This window comes from Aphis gossypii, chromosome 3, assembly GCF_020184175.1.
Source record: "Aphis gossypii isolate Hap1 chromosome 3, ASM2018417v2, whole genome shotgun sequence".
In the NCBI taxonomy this organism is placed as follows: domain Eukaryota; kingdom Metazoa; phylum Arthropoda; class Insecta; order Hemiptera; family Aphididae; genus Aphis; species Aphis gossypii.
Window position 1 is genome coordinate 14,419,833 of NC_065532.1, and position 13,175 is coordinate 14,433,007.

At 27.2% G+C, this 13,175-nt stretch overlaps 1 protein-coding gene across 4 annotated transcripts; it reads right to left on the reverse strand.

The window, feature by feature from the left end:
• Positions 1-6,093: 6,093 nt before the first annotated feature.
• Positions 6,094-11,194, reverse strand: LOC114127814 (R3H and coiled-coil domain-containing protein 1). Of its 4 annotated transcripts, XM_050203170.1 has the most exons (9): positions 10,980-11,194; positions 10,740-10,908; positions 10,492-10,644; positions 9,493-9,639; positions 8,479-9,245; positions 8,117-8,400; positions 6,832-7,069; positions 6,538-6,765; positions 6,094-6,477 (listed from the first exon to the last, which is right to left on the reverse strand). In XM_050203170.1, exons 2-9 carry the CDS (start codon positions 10,847-10,849, stop codon positions 6,422-6,424), a joined length of 1,983 nt encoding a protein of 660 aa, XP_050059127.1. In that variant the 5' UTR covers positions 10,850-10,908; positions 10,980-11,194; the 3' UTR covers positions 6,094-6,421. The 4 variants fall into 4 exon arrangements, with proteins under 4 accessions (XP_050059127.1, XP_050059126.1, XP_050059124.1 ...); XM_050203169.1 differs by having other exon boundaries at positions 8,117-9,245; positions 10,994-11,194; XM_050203167.1 differs by having other exon boundaries at positions 8,117-9,245.
• Positions 11,195-13,175: the final 1,981 nt, after the last annotated feature.

The following is a 13,175-nucleotide window of genomic DNA, read 5'->3' on the forward strand; positions in this document are numbered from 1 at the left end:
AATAATTATATTTCAATTTGTGACGAAAATATATAATAACGTCAAGAATAAAACAAATTTTATTCAGTAAAAAAACCAAGGACCTTGATGAAATCATACTCTCTTTTAAGAGAGGTAGATTAAATTAAATAAATCAAATCATTAAAATATGTAATTTCAAAGCTAAAATTTCGGTTGAAACAATGGCATCATTATTGAATCCAGTGTAGGTTCTTGCTAACCACTAAACTATATCCAATACAATGTTTAATTAGTAAACTAAAGCTATACTGTCGCTTTATTTAAATTATACAAAATTTAATACGTCTTGGGATCTATCGATAGTACAACTATTATTTAGAGGGAAAAAAATTTGATAATAAATACAGTGTATGTGCGTGTAAATCGTTGATAAGGGTTTATGTAAATCCTAAGAAGAAAATAATACTCAGATAATAGGTAGGTAGTTAGATATTATTTTGTATAACTTAATCACATAAAAAATACTTACCGATATTTATCACTAATTATTAGCTAATGGTGATTATAAAAATTTTAATATTATAACACATAAAAGTTTAAACACTATATACTTACCGTGACTACGAGAACTGCAGTTTGTTTTTAATAGATCAAACAGCATAATAATATTATTATTATTATTATTACCAATCGTAACTAAGGGGTTGAATATTATATTTGTGTAGTTACGGCGCCGTTCTTCCCCTCGATATTAATTTATTTTTCGATAACGAGGCAGAATATTACAATATGTACAGAGTGATACACCAAACACTTTCACCCCTGTGGCCCTGTGTTTCCCTTAAAATTGAATAAATTTATTCGAATCCAAATTTTGTGTACTTTCAAATATACCTAACTATACTATCAAGACCATATTTTCAAATAATTGAAATTTTATGTTTATTTTGAATAACTTTATTGTTGAAGAAAATAAGGGATGAGCGTGCTTACGACGAATCGCCCTGTAAATGTCACGTGCGACACTCGTTCTCGCTAGCCGTGGTTAAAACAAAATATTAATTAGTATTTTCTTTAAAACTTAATATTATAATAATATATTACGCAGCGGCGGCAGTATTTGCACACGATATAGGTATTCGGTAAGTTTATACGGTCAAACTCGTAGTCGGCTAGTTTAAGTCTGCATTATTTATACTGTGGGCTGCGGCGTGGGCTAAATTGTTAGGTATATCTAAATATAGTATGTGTGTGTACCTACCGACGGCAAACTATATTCCAAGTGTTAATTATATAGATTGAAATTGCGGAACGTGCTTCTGGTATTTTTATAAGAAACCGATTACGAATCACGGGTCGAACTGTAATCGAGGGAGCTGCAGTAAGACGAGTGTCGCATTTTAATTATTAAAAATTTTAATTATTTTTCACAATTTATCGACAGGAAAGTACCGTTTAAACTCATCGAAACACGACAGAGCTCTCAGTTCTTATTATATACCTTATCGACTTATACCTACGTATTAATAAATATATCAATATTCATTTGCAAACTATTATTAATTACCAAAGTAATAATTATTATACATAAAACCCAATATTTGTTTATCATTAGTAATGATGCATTTAAAAAAAAAAAGATTTTATTTAGGTAATACCAATGAAAAATATATAGGCACCTATATATTCTAAAATATATAGAAGTATTTCACTTCTGAAAAGTACAATTATGAATCATTTTATGGCATTTCATTTTACTAATCAGGTACCTACTTATATAATATGTTTGTTAAAAATACCAACAATATTACTTAGGCACGTTGTAAACTACAACATTGAAAACTAATAATAATTATTATTATTATTATACTATAATTCGTTATTTATTTATTTTTTGTTATCTTGGTGTCTAAAGATCTAGTTTAACTCGATAACTATAGAGATTAGGATGTCTCTACTTTTTTAACTTCCATGTATACCTAATCACGAGAAAAGATGAAGTTGAACACACAAAACCATATTAGATACTTATATGTATTCACCTTAGTCGCATAAATAATATGTTTTTAAACAATTCAATATAAGAGTTATAGCTAGTAATATACGAGTACTCAGTGTAAAATTGAATCTAAAAAAACATCTAACTTGTGCTTGTGAATCCAGAGGCAAAAAATAGCATCAGTTAGATAGTGTTTCGAAGAATTATTGATAACATTTTTAACTATAAAATGACGGATTTAGCAGTTGTATATAAATACGATAAACGGAAAAAAAATACTCTCAGTAAAAAAAGTCACGGTTCAAAATACCCGGAAAAAAGTTAAGCGAAAAATGTACCGAAATACGATTTCTTGTATAGTTCTATAGTTGTACTTGGTATTTTAGTGAGTACTGAGTAATGTATAAAATGTTTGTTCATATATATTTGTTATCTACCATAATAACTAAAACTGGGATTTTAACTATGATAGACTCCAACCGTAGAAACACGTCTACAAAACATATGTATAACAAATATTACAAATAAATCGGCAAAATCGGCGTGCTAGATTTTTCAACAGCCGTAAGTCATAATATAAAAAAGAGGTGTGATTAAAATATTATTTTGTAAATTGTATTACCTACTAAAATAATTTTATATTTATGTATTATTGACTAGGTATTGTATTAGATATATTATTTTATTCATTATAACATTAAAACATTTTATCATTATATCGGTTATTATTATATTATATTTTATTATATTTATTATTATTATATCATTTAGGCGAAACGATTATCAGTATCAGTATGTGTTTGACTGCTATGATCATTGCACAAATAAAAGGTAACATCTAAAATTAAGTCAATATTACTAAAGGTGGGACGTTACACGTCAGGACTTTTTTTTTCGCGATTCATAAATACAATACCCATGTTAGATTGGGTACCTATATAATATTATGAATTCGCCAATAAAAAATCTTGATTTTATTTTAAGTTACTTTATTTCAACTAACTGATTGAGTATATAATAAAAAAAATAGAAACGTAAAATAATGTAAAAGGCATTTTATTTTAATTTAAGTACCTATTCCTGATTGGTTTTAAACGAAGAAAAATATACTTTTGTGTTATACGATATCCTTCTCCCCATAAATCTAGCCCTGTGCGGATTATATACAATATCCATATTTTATGTAAAGTCTACCCCTTTTATCATTCAACGCTCTGACTGTACATAGGTACCTAAGGTTTCATAAATCTAAAACCCCATCGCTTACTTAGTCTTATTATTATAAATTCTACACAGAAACGGTCTATAGTTGTGTGTACTTTTTTCAAGTTTGGAACCACTATATAAATATATATACACAATATGAGGGTAAACTATTTTTTCAAGGGTGGCCCCCACATAGCATCGCTTATTGAAACAGTAAAAAATACACCATTACGATACACGCGTGGGGGGACCAGACACTATGCCTTCCTTAGCGAATGTATGTTACAATGTTACAGCATATATTATACACCCATAAACCAACAAAACTACTCGTTTTGGGAAATTCGTCAAATAATTTTTTAATTATTTTCAATCCAATTCAATATTATATTATCTGTTTTACTAACGTAAAACTACAATCATTCTTTCATTAGTATATACTGCAGTCAGCAGTATTATACTTGAGATATTGAGCAAGTTTACGGTCAACCTCATCGGTCGGTTTTAGTTTGCATTATTTATACCGAGGGTGGTGCTTGTGTGGTGAGCAAAGTTGTACCCTAAAGTATGTATACCGACGCAAACTATATACCAAGTGTTAATTATATGAATAGAAATGGTGGAATTTAGTGTATACTAGCGATGTTTCAAAAGACGCAGATTACAAATTGAACTATTTTTTTTGTGAGGGTCCAGCGATCGAGGATTCAAAAATATTTTAAGGAGGATAAGAGACGCATATAATCGATAAGCTTATAAAGCCCGTCATTTATTATTTTATTTCGATTGTCATGTTTGATGTTTTTTTTAAAACAAAGTAAGTAAGTACTAATAAGCAATGAGTTAAAAATAATATAGTAATAATAGTTCAGCAGACATATTTCTCAGAACGTCGAGCTCTGCGGGGAACATATTAGCCGAGAACCAATCAACATCTTAAAAACATTACCCATGTTTATTCTTCAAAATGAATAAACAATTAGATAAAAATGAGTTTTTCACAAAATTTACCTACATAAAATTATAAAAAATATACATTTATGTTTATTTTCAAATTAATCACGTCGTGTAATAACCCCGTTGTAAGTAATACTTAAGTCTAAAATACAATAATAATATTTGTATACTCGAAATAACGAGAAACGATTAATTTTAAATCGAGTTATCGAGAGTAAAACGCTAGGTAGGTATTGGATGTACCTAATGGTATAGTTTCAAGGGGATTTCAAATTATAATTCGAGATAACGAAAAATTCGAGAAAGCGATGTTCGACAAACAAGAATCTACTGTAGTACTGTACTAAATTGAATCGATCGTCATACACACGTGCAATATTCAGCTAAAATAAATACTTTAAAGTTTTATAAAGCGATCCGGATCGAGTAAAATAATTCAAACTTTAAGTGGGTATACCTGTTTTTAACCATAGTGAAATTTTAACAATACCTGTTTTGAACTGGAGTCTCGAGTGCAATTCGAATATTTTGGTTTAGGTAAGCCAGGTAAGGAGTACAATCCGTAAATCCATTTAACGATACGGCTGCTAAAGCCAAAGTAGATATTTGTGATTGAAGGTTCGCAGTTTGCGGTCGTACAAAATACAAATTCATCATTTCTTGATACTAACAAACAAAACTCGACGCACAATTTGTGTTTGTTCATGAATTCATGATTCGTAATTAAATTCGAGGTTCGTGTTTTTTCTATACGTGGTAGATAGATGGTAATCATCAACAAAACAACCGCTAAAATATTATATTAGAAGTTACCAGTTACACAATTTACATAAATACACTTGAGTGTTACTCACGATCTATAATTTATGTTAAATTAAATTTGTTTGCCTCAAAATAATTTTGGAATTTCAGATAGCGATTATGGAGAAGCGACCATAAGTACAATTTTTAAAATAATAAGTGCAGAATTTACAGTGTGACCCCCTCTGTAAATTATTGCTATCTCATTTTAATTATTTGATTATTATTTGATTATTATTATTATGATTATTTGAATTGTCTTAGATCATATTATAATATATGATATGACGAATATGATCTAAGGTTAATGTATATTAGGTACCAGGTAATTATATTATATGAGTTCAATTTAATATAAGTATCTACCTATAATAAGGTGTGATCAGACTGTCAAACCTAACCAATCTATTTATAGTGAGCCGATATTTTCTGTAACAATTTTAGTTTATATTACAATAGTTAGTATAATTAACTAAAATGTTGAAGATAAGCAATTAGGTTTTATGCATACTGCATATCTGTATATACATCACTCTATTAATTAAAACAAAATTTATACATACCTATTGGCAATTATATTACCTAACAAGTAATAACTAATAGCATATCTCACAATGATAATAGTGATAAAAAATATAATAATAAATAGAAATACATTTTCTAAATACCTATATAGTATTCGGCTGTCACAATTAACAAAATTATGTTACCATTAAATTTTGTTCTATGGCCTTCGATAGATCAGTTGGTAGAGAGGTGGACTGTAGCTGGTAAATTTTGTTCTGATAATTTAAATCAGTATATTATTATTTTAAGAACATTTAATTAGTTATTTGCTATATTTTCTACTAGCTGTTAGAAAAAAAATATGACTAAGACGATGTTTAAAATTGTACATGGATTCTAATATATATAATTAATATTTAGTCATTTGCTTATTTATTTGGCTTAAAACAAAATACAGTAATACTATGAAAATAATATGTCATAATACTACAATTTTAAATATGAAAGTGCTTTTTTTTGTTTATTTCAATGGGGTTTTGCTTTTATAGTTTTACTATTTTTTTTTTTTTTTTTTGTTGCTTTTGTCTAATTAAATAATCCATAAAAACTTATCACCAAATAGGCATTTATCATATTATTTTACTTAACAATGGCTACCGATATATTATAAATATAAATATATTTATTAATAGAAATAATATATTAAATAAATCATCATAAAATAAAAAAAAAATTATAACAAAAATATACAGACTTCAATTTAAACTATTTAAAATATTGGTCATAATACTAATACAAAAATGTAATTTTAAGCAATTTTTCGCTGATTCTGTCAATAAATAATTAAATAATACACATATTTATAAAATAATATTTCACACTTCACTTATAAAATTTCCCAAACCAAAGTTTAATACAATTATATAATGATTAAAAAAATGTAGTAGCTTCAAAAAATAATTGACTGTATTTTGTACACTATGGTAATGATCATGATTCATTGTTCCATATATTGTGTTTATGTTGAGCATCCCGAATCTTTTTTTCTTAAAAAAAGAATACACAATTCAAAATTTATTGGCAAAAAAAATTTGAATTAAAATTACCTTTAGCATTTGCCAACAATGTGCGCTCAGCTTTTATAAGATCTGCTGATACATTCAATTTTAGTCCTAAAGCACTACTCACTAGTCGTCTAGCCATTGCCGTACAAGTTTTAGGCCTAGTTGCTGGAAGAGGAACAACTGTAGCAGCTCTAAGCTTCGACTCTTTGGTAGCATTCTTAAGAGGCCTAGTTTTCACTAGTGCTAATGGTGTGTTCAATGCTTGATCAGCTATTTAAATATTATTATATATAAGTACAAAATTATCAACCACAAAATAAATTATTTGATATTTACCTAAATATGGACTTTCAAATACAGCTAATGCATGTGTATCATCCACCCAAATAATTTCAAAATGATTTTTACGAAATGCAGCAAATTGATTCATTAAATCAATAGTTTTCAATTCAGAAGAAAAACCATACACTTCAATAACACACTCCCCATCACCTGAACGTTCTTCAATTGTTTGATAACTACGGTAATCCTCTTTTGCACATTGCACTTGAACTTTACCTATTGTAGAAACTAACTAAAATAAGAAAATATATAAGTAAGTATAAAAATGAAAAAAAAACAATATTATTATAAATATTTAATTATGTATACAAGAATTTTTTTGAAAACTAACAAAAATAATAAATATATTATGTTAAGCAACTTCATCAATAAATTAGATAAATTATAACAAATATAACAAAATTATATTATAAGGAGATAGATAAGTTCATCAATACATAAAAAATTTTGTTTTAATTATTAATTATTATTTTAATAATTGAAAAACCAATTTTTTTTTTTTTTTTAGATAGTTATCACTGTAGATTAATTTATTAAAAATCAAAACGTTTAATTGCTTGTACAAAACATAAATTACCAATAACAAATTTAAGGCTAGGTATCTAAAACAGTAATCCGTCCAGCAACGTATTTATGGAGAAGATTTGGGGGATCAATCCCTCTAGTCCTTTTTGCCATTATTAAAGAATTTTAGTATAATATATACCTAGACTTTAAATTGTGTTAAGTATTTACCATCTAAACGTATTTTTCATTTTTTTAAATAAAGTAAAAAAAAAAAACGATCAGTTAACAAGTTAATAACATAAATAAATAAAAATGCCACTGAAGCTTTGCTATTTTCTAGCTAATGCGGCAAATTTGTGTGATTTCTGTCCGACTCCTATTCTATCTAGGTGTTCTGTATGCAAGCTGCATTCGATTCACCAGTAGGACATTACTGTACAATTGTCAATTCGTAGAAATAAAATAAGATATTTTTATGCTTAAATACCAAAATCAATATATTAGGTATATTAAAATATTAATATTAAAAATAAAATATTAATAGTCTAGTATATTCCATGTAATCAGGCTATCAGCATTTTTATTTTTTTGGTAAAACGACATTAACATTTTTTTTGGTAGTGAATTTAAATAATGAGTATCTTACATTAAATTAATCATCCACTATACACATGATAAACTATAATTGATAGTTCGCGTCTTATGGTTTGATATTAAACATACAAATAAGGAAATTAAAAATATTTTTTAGCTAAATAATAAAATAACTTACTTCTTTCATAAGCAATGGATGTATATAATCATCCTCTTTATCAAACATATCTTCCCAGCTACATTCATTTACATCTAAAATCTTTTTTTTTTCTTTTTTCTTTTTCTTTTCATTAATACCAATAACTTCTTCAGAATTATCAATTAACACTGAACTTTGCTGAACAGTCAATTCTTCATCTATAGTTTTAGAATAATTTGTATCTTTATCCGTTAATGGTCCACTTGAGAAACTATCATTCAAACAATAATGAGGACAGTTTGTATCATGTTCTTCTTTTAATTCTATTTCAGATACATCAGAAAAAATCACTTCATTTTCTTTGTGTGTTTCAAGCAATTGATTATTAGTATTAGACATACCCGAAATTGTATCAACAACTCTCAGATCTATTGCTTCAGTAATTTTTTGAGACACCAATATATCGTCAGCTGTAATTTTATTATTAATATCTGATATTTGACAATCAGGTAAATTAATTGGCGTAGTTTTTTGAGGTACTAGAACATTATCAGCTATAATTTTATCATTAACATCTGATATTTGACAGTCAGGTAAATTAACTGGTATAGTTTTTTGAAAACTTATAAAACTGACACTGTTACCTTTTGTTAAATCACTATCTCGGTTGTCAAATACAGTTTCTCCAATGTCAGACTCTAATTCATTATGGTCTAATTTGGGGTTTTTAATTTTAATTATTTTGTTTGTAGCAGATGAATTTGAATTATTTTCATTAATATCTACTGAATTAGGAAGAATACTAGTAGATAAAGAATCTGAGAACTGAGATGAGGCATCATGATATGAAGAGTTAAAATCATCATTAGCATCATTAATTAATACTTCATTTGATAAGTCAACAAAGTTAAATGAATCTAAAGATGTTAATACAATATTATTATGTTGATTATAATTAGATATTGAATCTATCATATCTTTTGAACTAAATTTGTTGCTTGAATCATCTTGAATTCTTGAATTAGCATCAAGTTTATTTGATGCAGTTGAATCTGAATTACTATTTGTGCTTTTAGTTTTAGAAGCTGTATTATTAGCTAATCCCCTAAGTGCTTTAGGTATATAAATAGGAATATCTGGCCTTTTACTTTGTTTTCGTTGATTGGATCTGCAATAATGTATACAATTATTTACAGTTGAGTCTCGATAACTCGAACCTCAAAAACCTCGATAAAATTACATTTTTTTTGTCCCTATACAATTTCCTATACACTTAAATACTCAATGCAATATTTGTAACTCAAAAAATACATGTCAAATTAATTTTTATTTCCTTGAAATTCAAATTATCGAGATTCAGCTGTATAATATAAATTAGATGTTACAACTAAAATAATTAATGAACTTGACATTACCTTGTAACTGGATTTAATTTTTTAGGCTTAAGTGACTGAAATAATTTTTCTTGGGCCTTCCTTTCATTAGGGGTTCTATATGCTCGATATGCACTAGAATTATTTTCATCATGCCTTTCAGCATCTTCCACATCTACTTCACAATACCTATTAACCAAATTTTTAACATTTTAAAATATTTGTTTTCCATAAACTATTAGTATTAACTCTTTCAGGTGTCTAATTAAAAATCCCAACATGATCCCAACACATCAGAAATTCATTAATTTCCATTTTATAACTAATTATTGTTGATATGGTAGTTTGAAGACTGGTTTTAACGTATTTCAAGCCTGAGTGTCCACTCACATAAATTACTTATGACAATTATCACAGTTGAATCATAGGATCAGCGACACTGTCAATGAAAACCATGACGGAAATGTAATTTTAAAAATCTACCAAATCAATGTCGATTAGCTTCACAAGCCAATACAGAAATATTTGATAAAAAGAGTTCAGATGACTTCACATAAAATTTAAGACCATAAATAAAAAACAATATCATTAACTAATTCCCTTAGCCAGAGGTTCTCAACCATGGTGCAATGGCATCCTTGGGTGCCGCTAACTTAAATTTAGGGTAGTATGAAAATATAAATACACAATATATTACTATTGAGTATAAAGTATAGTGCCTCAGGATATTTACAAAATAACTAGGGGTACCATGGGTCTAAAAAGGTTGAGAACAAAAAAAAAAAAAAACAAAATCTTTTTCAATGAACTCCAAGTTTTAAACACTGGGTAGTTGATCCATAATTAACCAACAAAGGTTGAATATCTAGACACTGTGTTTTTAAAATAAATCTTTACTAAATTAGAAACAAAAAAATTATTTTTTGAATACTCAACTCACTGAATGAATAAATGACAAATATTTTACCAGGATATATAAGTTCAAAGTATTTAAAACAAAAAAGGAAGTATTAGTGTTTTTAATTAAAATTTTTAACTTACATTGGTTTAAGTGAAGAATGATATACAACTAAGCGTCTTCCGTGGCTACTACCAATTGATATGGTATTCAATTCGTTAAAAAATGTTTGCACTAGGGTGTGCACTAAAAACCGATTACGTGCGCTCACTGGAGGGAAAATAAGTACCACGTTTCTAAAAAACATACAACCAAAAAATAAAAAATAAAGGTTAATACTGGAGTTCACCAATTAAGTTTCCAAGGCAAACGGATTTATGCAGTTACCAACATTTTGTTTTCTAAAACGAAGGTATTGTTATAACGTTTGACATCGGCCAAGGCTGTCTCCAAAAACGAACACTCGCTAACCCGCAGGTTCAATATGTCCAACGACTCCATGACTGAAAATGGTGCAATAAACACTTCGACGGCAGAATTCTAAATCGTATTTGGTACATCTGTAAAAAAAATTCACTAAGAACTAAAAATAAACATTGAATACAAAAATGGCGAATATGCGGATATTTACAATTTGGTATTTACTGAAAAAATGATAAGTAAAATATGCTGAAGTTGAACGACGTAAAAACGTATCAGTATAATGTATATACGCACTACGAGAGAGTCGTGCTTTCGCGATGCGATAAAACCATAAACTAATAGTTTTAGTAATATTACATAGAACCGTGCAAAAATAGAATTAAGATTTTCGTTGTTTATTACATAATCCAAACAAAAACCCCAACTTTCAAAACCTTGATAAGGCGGTGGTTATCAAACATATGGTTGGCGGATGACCTTTCTACGCGACCTCTTCGATGAATAACAGACAAGTAGACAACAGTTATAATGATTGAATAGGTATAATAGCAATATTAGCATTGATTAATTAAAATTGTTGATCTATAAATTAATAGAATATATACTCTAAAGTATTGTATCATTAAGTATAAATCGTATATTAAAATTATTTATATTTTACATAATATACTCAATAATGGTAGTTAATTATTTATATTTTTTTTATAGCATAATAGCATGGTTAAAAATATACTTGGACCCTAATAACTAGGTTATTGTAATAATATCCCCACTGTGTTATTTTATCATGTTAAGGAATTCAAATGCCGCGTAAGGGGTAATGCGTGTATGACGTAATCTGGAGTGGCCGGGACAAGGGAAGGGCAGTTGATCTGACATTTTATAGTGTAGGTATGTAAAGAATAAAGATGTCGCTTAGCTTTCGGTTTAAAAGCCTAGTTCAATGAATCTTACATGACATTTTTTATTTTATTTTTTTTAACATACTTTGATTATTTTTTTTTGTACGTTTTTGGTAATTACTTATTTGTTATTAAAATATTTATAATGTATCAGGTTACCACTAAGTTTAAAAAAAATTATTATAGTTATTATAGTTTCACTTTCACTCGTTATAATATGAATTTATTGTTCATAGTTTGTACTCAACTTGAAATATTTAGTAAATTTAACGCTAATTTTACAATTAAATTTCAAAAATTTCAAACACTAATTACTAAATAGTACATTATGTTAACATGTATAGATTTATTATGATTTATGGGTAAATTATTTGAAGAGTAAAATAGTGTCACTTTCCTACACAATATGTATGATATGCAACATAATATCAGAAATGGCAGTTTATTAATTATTTAGAGTTTAAATGATTCATGCTTAGTGATATAAGTAATCAAAGACTGATTTACCTATATAGTTTATACTCTAAAGATCTATAAATATAATATGCTATTATTAATCATTATACTGAATAAAACAAATATTAAAATTACTTTATTTGATAAAAAGAATCGTAATCTTAAGCTCATAGACTAACAACGATGAACTAAGTACAAATTAATAGGTAGTTAATACTTTACAAAAACCCATATACTAACTCTGCTCCACTATGTTTTTTTTTTTTTACAAAATTGGCTATGTGCAATAAAAAAACCACTACATAATAAGTATTTGATATGTTGCCTGTTGGTATATAGTTAAGTAATATACTGATTAGTGATTTCTAATTAATACCAAACATATTTTAAGCAAATGGATTATTAGAACACAACCTTCTTAGTTCTAGGTTGTGATGATCATTTCGCTTATACTATATTTATTTTGCTTACTCTAAGGTCCAAAGACTGAATCACAATATAGATAAAATGTTTTATCTACATTGTGAACTGAAAATTGCTAAGTATAAAAGTCAAGAGAATAAAGTTTTTTTTTGTAACATTTATATTCATTAAACTACTTTTCTTTTTCATCATTGCTCTAATGTCTTTATTAAATATTAAATTTTCAATTGAAGAAATAATAATAATTGTAAAATTTACTTTTTATGAAGTTTCAAATGTTTGACTTTGCTTCAGAGGGTTTCATAAACCTTTTAGTTTACCATAGGTTACCACTTGCTACTTTATAAGTTTTTTTTAATTACATATTTATTTAAATTGTTAACATTTAACTGCCATCATGACATTTTATGAGTTGAGCTAATTGAATTATGTAGTTTTTTATTAAAAAATCTTTAAAATAGACAAAAGCAAAAGGAATTATTCAATATTAAGTATTAACAAGAAATTAATAGCAACTAATTGAATGAACAGGTAATTTTAACATATTATACAAGGTAAAGGAAAATTAAAATTAAAATAAACAGTAACAATAACAAAGTTACCTATCATGTTGACCTGAAACG

Excerpts from the sequence above, each read along its gene's own strand:
- LOC114127814 (XM_050203169.1), bottom strand. The coding sequence starts at position 10,849 with ATGGAGTCGTTGGACATATTGAACCTGCGGGTTAGCGAGTGTTCGTTT. Across the intron at positions 7,070-8,116 it reads ATCCATTGCTTATGAAAGAA|TTAGTTTCTACAATAGGTAA; the intron begins GTAAGTTATTTT and ends TTCTTATTTTAG. Across the intron at positions 6,766-6,831 it reads ATTTGAAAGTCCATATTTAG|CTGATCAAGCATTGAACACA; the intron begins GTAAATATCAAA and ends ATATTTAAATAG.